At 46.5% G+C, this 7,416-nt stretch overlaps 1 protein-coding gene across 2 annotated transcripts in view; it reads right to left on the reverse strand.

Moving 5' to 3' along the window:
* PUF60 (poly(U) binding splicing factor 60) overlaps positions 1–6,723 on the reverse strand; it is a 17,633-nt gene extending 10,910 nt beyond the window's left edge. Inside the window, exons 1-3 of one of the 2 annotated variants that reach the window (XM_010165340.1) lie at positions 6,631–6,723; positions 4,752–4,841; positions 3,687–3,737 (exon numbers count right to left, since the gene is read on the reverse strand). In XM_010165340.1, the coding sequence (XP_010163642.1) occupies positions 3,687–3,737; positions 4,752–4,841; positions 6,631–6,708 (219 nt within the window). In that variant the 5' untranslated portion in view covers positions 6,709–6,723. The remainder of the gene's footprint in view (positions 1–3,686; positions 3,738–4,751; positions 4,842–6,630) is intronic. The other variant, XM_010165339.1, reaches the window with a different exon arrangement.
* Between the last annotated feature and the right edge of the window lie 693 nt (positions 6,724–7,416).

Consider the following 7,416-nt stretch of genomic DNA (forward strand, 5'->3'; position numbering starts at 1 on the left):
CCCCCACCCCATCCTCCCAGGCAGCAAAGGATCTGGAATTGGGTACCTCCTCCCCACTCCCTCAACATCACACACCACCTCCTCCTCCTCCTCCCCCTCCCAGCCCCAGGCCCCAGGCAGTACGAGATCCAGTACTAGGCACCACTTCCACCGCACAGTTCAAAAGCAAAGCAAAAAAGGAAAAAAAAAAAAAAGAAAAAAAAGAAAAAAAAAGGTTAAATCAAACTTCTTAGTTAAGTGTGTGGTGCTAGTACTTATCACTGCCTGTTGTTACTGGCTCAGATAGTGGTGCAGCCCCCAAAGACTCCGCCCTTATCAGTTTCGGTGCAGAGAAGGTCTCTGTGCTATTTTCTCCTAAGTATGCCTGAAAACCTGTTTGCAAGACAAATCCAAAAATTTCTTACAGCAGGTATCCAAAAAAAAGCAGTATATCCTACAATAGTTCTGCACTCTGACTGCAATTCTAGCATTGCTACTAGTAATGAACATTGTTCTAGGAAGATGCTGCCTACAAAAAAAAAACAAACCACCCCAGGGTTGGCCAGCATATCCTAGCAGCAGGTCTTGGGACCAAGGCAGAAACTGGGTCTCTGTAGAGGCAGCTCCCTACGACCAGCAAGACTGAATTACAGTGCGTTGGAGACACGCACAGGGCTTCACTCCTGTTCTGCGTGGAACAGAGGGAACAAACGTAAAGCAGGAAGGGCTACGGGAGCAGGAAGGGCTACGGACTGTTGCAGAGCAGGCAAACGCAGCGTTAAGCTTGATGCCTCTCTCCATTCCCAGCACCACAGTGCTTGGCACCAAAGCGGGGAGCTTGGAACAATCACCTCTTCCCCACCACCACTGTCTCAGAGGGTTTTTAACCAAGGCCTTTACGTGAGGCCTGCTCTCCAAATGCTCTAACAAGCATGTGCACAATGAGCTCTGACGTGTCTGGGGATGCTGCAACTCACGTGGCAAAATAGAAGGGCCAGCGTTTTTATCTGTGATAGTCACAGAAGCGTGGACACAAACTGTACCTGAAGAAATCCTCCTCCCTCACAGTACCCACATGGAAGTGACATTGACCATAGGAGGAAACAAACTGTAAAGGTTCAACTCCTATTATCGAATACAGCAGGGATACTATAAAGAGGAATGGTTCTCACCCCATACTGCTGCTCCTGAAGTGATATTAAGCTCGCCTCTTGACTGGGGTTAAGTATTTCACACAGTTAAAAATAAGCTGTTTTTCAATTTACTCTGCAATGCTGTGACTAGGAGGACTATGGCACGTGTACAGGCAGGACAGCTGACGTGTTGTCTCCCAGGTTCTCCAACACATTCCCAGCTTTGGTGCAGGAAAGCCAGTGATCAGTAGCCCCTCAGTCTGTGCAGTGTGTCCATTTACGGGTTCAGAGCCATCACCATTCCAACCCCAAGTGTCTGAGTGAAGTGCCTCACCCATGGTGCCACAGATGGTGATAAAAATTTAGTGGTTTACTTCTTGACAAGACACTGCAGCCTTGCACCAGGCAGAGGGATTTTTTCACCTTCTGAAAGGTCTATCTATACAAAGAGGACATTCCCTTCTTTTCAGTTATCAATGCAACAGATGCAAGAAAAATGGCATTTGTTCTCTCCCATGGCAGCAACCGTTACAGGAGGAAATCCACATCTTACACTGCTGCAGAGATCCTAACAAAATAGGGGGGTGGAGTCAGGAGGACTCCCTTATATCAGCAAGACATTAGAAATTTGGATCTCCAAAAGGGAGAACTGAGGTGGACCATGATGACTACCTGGTTATGTGGATCACTAACAGGACTCAACAGCATTAAGTCAGGGGAATGATGCGATGTACGCCTGTGAACTAAGCACGTGAAAGCGTTGGAAACTCATGAGTAGAAATCTCATGTTTTTCACTAGCTACACTAAGTACATTTTACTGGCCACTGACCCTCTTTCTCCACCTATGAAATGGAGTTTAAAGTATCTGCAACCTTCATAAAGGCAGCAGCTAATTGCTCTATGCAATGTTCCTGTTAAGTGCTTATGAAGGTTATTCTAAGGACAAAACATCATCTTGGAGTGCTCCTTTAAACAAAGGAGGTGATGCAAAAACATCATCACTAGCTCCAGTTTTAATACAGCGCCAGGAAATTGCACTCATCTTGCTGAAGTGACGTGGAAATTTTGAACTGTAATACTTGGAGGATTAAGTAGACAAGGAAGCTTTAATCTCAGGCACTAAGATACAGCAATAGGAAGCTCAGGCTGCACTTCCTTCATGTAGGAATTGATGAGTCTTGTCAACAGGAAAAAGTGTTGGACAGAGGTCTGTCTGCACTCCCTCTACATTCCTGGTGGGCTTTGGGACAAGGCATTTGCTGAGGACAGGGTATCCTGACCACACTGAACTGTCCCACAGCTGAATGATTCAGAGCAGACTCCTGCTTCTAGGTTCTGTCTCATCAGCAGTGGTCTCGACTCCCTAGAGAGGGAGGATTGTCTAAGGAAAGGGTTCACAATACTGATTATGCCCTTGAGGCCAACAAGAAATTAAACATTTCCTATTACATTATCAGTACACACTTTTCATCTGCTGCCCAGCTGTAAATAATGAGCCAAGATTTTGGGGTTTTTTTTAAGCAAAATTGATGGAGTTATGCTAACAAGTAAGCGTCCACATTAATTGTTAGAAGTTTCTCGGGCATGAGGGTTCAGACACCAGCTAAGCCAAATTCACATCAAGATGTAGGCTTCTATTCCATTCCAAACTTACATACTCCCATCACATTTATTTTGGCTGTCCTGCTGACACACCACCTACTGTGGCAGCGTTAAAGGAGGGAAAAGAGGCAATTTTAGTTTTAGTGCATCTTTCACTTTGGAGTACAAACCTCCGGTTGCATTTTACACCAAGCAGAACTATTATAGTCCAGCAAGATGGAAAAATAATTATAAATTAATTTACAAGTGAATCTTTGCATACATAGTGGAGCTTACAGGACGCTTTCTGCAGTGGCCATTGTACAACATGTCTAGGAAGAAGGAGGGGATGCATAATCCCACGTAATTAAGCTCTTTGTGGCATCTGATTAGAAATTCCAGCACTAAAGGACTGCACAGGCTCGCTGAATATTCCTGCAGCTGTGTTACTTCCATCCTGCTTGTTCTGTACTTGCCACATGCCATATTCACCTAGTCTGGAAACATGCACAGTAAGAGCAGTCTTACATCTGGGCTACAGTACGTTCTGCCAACCTATGGTGCCCCAGTCCTCCCCAGCACCTTAGCTGCCAGGTTGTTGGTGCTGTGAGTTTGCTTCATAAGAAATTGCCCATTTGTGAGTTACCTTGGCAGTTAGTTTTAGGTCAGGACCTCAGAACTGTAGCATCCCTAGAAATGCAGCTCCCACAATTTCACAGGTGTGTTCAGAACTGTTCGAAATCTAAAGCTTTCTTTGCCAACTGACTCCAGGACCCCGACTGCCAGTGTCACAGCAGACTGCACCCGGCCTAGAGTCTTCCTCTGGGGAGTTTACACTTTGCCTCTGCTTGTTGTGCTCGTCCATAACAGGTGGGTATGTGGGAGGGTTGTGCTGGGTTGAATTAAGAGCATTGTATTACCACTACATACTTCCCCACTCTAGGCCCTGACTAAGACAAAGTGCCCAAGAAGAAGTGAATATGTCTATTGACCGATTGTAAAGGTGAGAGAGGATCTCCAAAGCCCATTGTCACTGCTGCCATCTGAAAGACAGTAAAGACAGAGTTCAGTCTGTTGGAGCTGAGCATACTACGGCTGTTTGTAAAAACTCAAGCAGAGCGGCGGCACAGGGAACCTGCGAGAGAGGCCTCTCCTTCCTTGCCCCTCACTGCCTGGTCCCAAGGACTGTCCAGCGCTGGGACCCTGCAGATTCCAGTCCCACCAGGTCAGGGTGGAGTTGTGCTGCTGCCACTGCCTCAGGAAGCAGGGTCTTCTCCCAGGGGGGGGGACTCAAGGCAATAGTAACCTCTGCAACCACTGTCGTTGATTCACCCCCAGCATTTAAAAAGGAGCCCCTCAACTAGATCAGACACTCGGAAACATGCACAGCCCTGAAAGGCCACAACTGCCTGATGTGACAAGCACATCCACAGTGATTCTGTGTTAAAAAAAAAATCCAACATCCCAAAGCCATTATTTTGGGCTTTAACTCTGAGTAGAAGGCAGTGAGATGTGTTCAAGAAACCTCTGAAGGAAGGGAGACTTAAATACCAGTTAAGGGTTCTCCCAGTCCACAGGCATTCCAGCATGAGCAGGAACAGCCAACAGAATTTCTCTGAAATTCAGAGAGCACCTGGGCGAAGGGAGATGGGGTAGCACTGTCAATAACAGAGGAGAGACAGGTACCCTTCCCTCAAGCAAAAGAGATGGTGAAAGGATACTGTTCCCAGTAACCCTAGACACCATCTCAGATGTAAGTTCAAAGTGAAACCCACAGCAAACTCTCTGGCTTCTGGCATTTCAAGAAGCATTTGCCCAGCCAACTTAAAAATTGACTCTTTGAACGAGTGAAATTTGGGGGCAACTTGTGCAGGTGAGTAAAGGGGGTTTCTTTAGTGTGCTGAAGACAGCATACTTCAATTTGACTGTGGAAACACAAGCACGTGTACCTGGCTCCAGGCAGGCCTCAGGGCTGTGCTCTGCTTCTAAGCGCAAAAAGAACTCCACCTTGTTGGGGAGAGTAAGACACAGAAGGAACATCTCAGAGGGTCTCTCACCTGAAGGTTGGTGAGCTGCTGTTGCTGGTGGGCGATGGTTTGCTTCACCAGCACACTCTTGATACTCTGCTCCATCGCATACTTCTTTGCCTAGAAAGAAATACAGACTCTGTAGTCACAGGACAACACCACGGAGCAGGGAACAACGTCTGATTTTACACCACAGTTCCCCAGAACCACACAATCGGCTGCCAGTGGAACTTTTTGGCACTCCAGCCCTAAGCACTAAGGCAACTCTGTACATCAGCCCAACGGCCAACAGCTTACTAACATCTTCATCTGCATCTTTGGAGTCGTGAGCCCTGAAATACAGCATAATGCTCGAGCAGAGGATGGGACAGATTTGATCTGCAGCAGGCGCAATGTTAGGAAAGCAGCATGCACTACACACTTAGCATTTCCCCTCTGCCGCCCTCTGCCCCTTAGAGCCCACCGGAGCACCTTACCTGCTGGGATGAGGGCAGGACACATTGCCTCCTTCAAGTCCTTTCCACTCAGAGAACATCTGCACAAAGAGGTTCTACAAAAGGGAAGGGGGCTCCAAATCCCCATGTCCAGTCTCTTGACTGGGCACTCCCCCTCGCTTTTCTTATCACGTCTGGCCTGTTCTAGTTTGGAGAACCCACTGCTTTTGCTCACTAAAAATGCTCCAGCTCTCCTTCTCTGGTTCCTAGCCTGCAGATACAAGACTGATTTGTCTTTTTCTTTCAGTCTTCTACAAATTTGACAAAGCCTGAGCTTTACACTCAGTGGTGTGGACACGGAGGCTTTTGTCAAGGGAAACCTAATACCCACATATGTGCCTATTCCCAGGGGACGGTACAAACACAGTCAGCCAAACCCTCAGGCACCTGCTCTCCATAGCTGTACGTGTTTGGGAGGTGCCAGGGAACGGGAGGCTCTAAACCGTGGATTTGAGACGTGTGCTTCGGAAACCTGGAAACGGACAAGGGGATTTACATCTGTCAGCTACGGAGAAGCCAGAGGAAACGAGGCCGTTTCACACTGTGAGCCAAACAACACACACACAAGCAGCTTCAACACGACGGGAACATTCACACAAAGCCTGCCTAGAACAATGCTTTACTTGCCTCACCAGAGTACAGCAGACACCTAGCCCACAGTTCCCACATTCCCTGGTTTGGTTTTCTTGCCCATTCCTCCTGTCAATAAGCCAGGCATCGCTCACTCCCATCAGGAAAGTGGGCGAGAAGCCAGCAGTAACCTCCACACCAGCTGTAGAAAACAGGACCCACAACTGGAAATCAGAGCTGGGCTGAATTGTACCTAGATTAAAACAGGTTGGCTCAAGTGGGTTGAAAATACTCGCTGCATGCTACTGGGTCTCTTTGCAACAACATGAGAAGGAGCATAAGGGGAAAACAGAGGTGTTTGGTGATGTGTCCTTGTGTGGATAGAGTAAAAGACCAGCTGGAGCAGATGAGAAACCTATTCCTTGTGGAGTACAGGCTGCTCCTCGCAGTAACTTTATGGCAGTTGCATACATATTGTCTAAGAATTACAATGTGATCTTGAGATAATATTTATTCTTCTGCTTTTTTTTTTTTTTTTTAAATTAAAAACACTCCCCATCCCAACAGCAAATTCCATGTCATGCTCCCCAAAAAGCATCTATAAACTCTAAACTAAAACAAATAATTCTTGGGCACGAATTTGTAAGTGTGAATCCACACACAGCACGGTCATTACCCTTTACAAATTCTTGGTAGGCAAGTTCCCTTCTACACTATCAGTAACAGATGCTCATTTAAAAAAAAAAAAACAAAACCAACCAACCAACCAAAACCCCAAACAAACAGAAAACCCCAAACAAACAAACAAGAATGCTAAGAAGCAAATTCACATCAGGTTTACTCACTTTCTGGAGAGCTTCCTGCTGCTCTGGTGTGAGGGGAGGAAGCCCCAGCTTAGCTGCTGTGCTTTGTCCATTCTCCATCTTAATGGACTCTGTGCCCTGAGAAAACAGAAAATACTCATGGAAAAACTGTTCTCACAAAAGTGACCAATTTCTTCATTCCCAGAAAGCCAGAGCACTTAACATCATAGTTGCTAAAAAGTCATCCCAAACCTATGAGGAATCCATGAAAACCTGTTAACATTCCAGCCACTCCCTATGGGAGAGCTATCTCAGCACTGTGCATAACGAACATGTTGGATATTTGAAGAGTTCCCTAACCACCAGATTCTCAATTAAAAGAAAATGAAGTAATCTCCAATCTTCACTCACATCATCTCCATCCCACCTCTCAACAGTTCAACTCTGTCAAATGCACCCAACTATTTTCTCCTTCCATCTCTTCCTGTGTTTCTGGTAAGCATCCACCAACTTGTATCCTCAAGGTATATTCTCTGGCATCTCCAAAGCGCCATCACATAATTTGCAGTCAAAACAGCGTTCATCATTAGAAACCTATTAACATATGTCTCAGTTCTCCAGTAAAAAAAACCCCCAAACAAACAAAAAAATCCCCAAACCCCAACACTCTTTGGGCCCCTGAGTCCAAGAAGGACATGGAGGTGCTGGAGCGTGTCCAGAGAAGGGCAACGGAGCTGGGGAAGGGTCTGGAGCACAAGTGTGCTGAGTTCCCTTGTGGCTGAGGGAACTGGGGGTGTTGAGCCTGGAGAAAAGGAGGCTGAGGGGAGA

Source organism: Antrostomus carolinensis, unplaced genomic scaffold, assembly GCF_000700745.2.
Source record: "Antrostomus carolinensis isolate BGI_N321 unplaced genomic scaffold, ASM70074v2 scaffold7053, whole genome shotgun sequence".
NCBI lineage: Eukaryota > Metazoa > Chordata > Aves > Caprimulgiformes > Caprimulgidae > Antrostomus > Antrostomus carolinensis.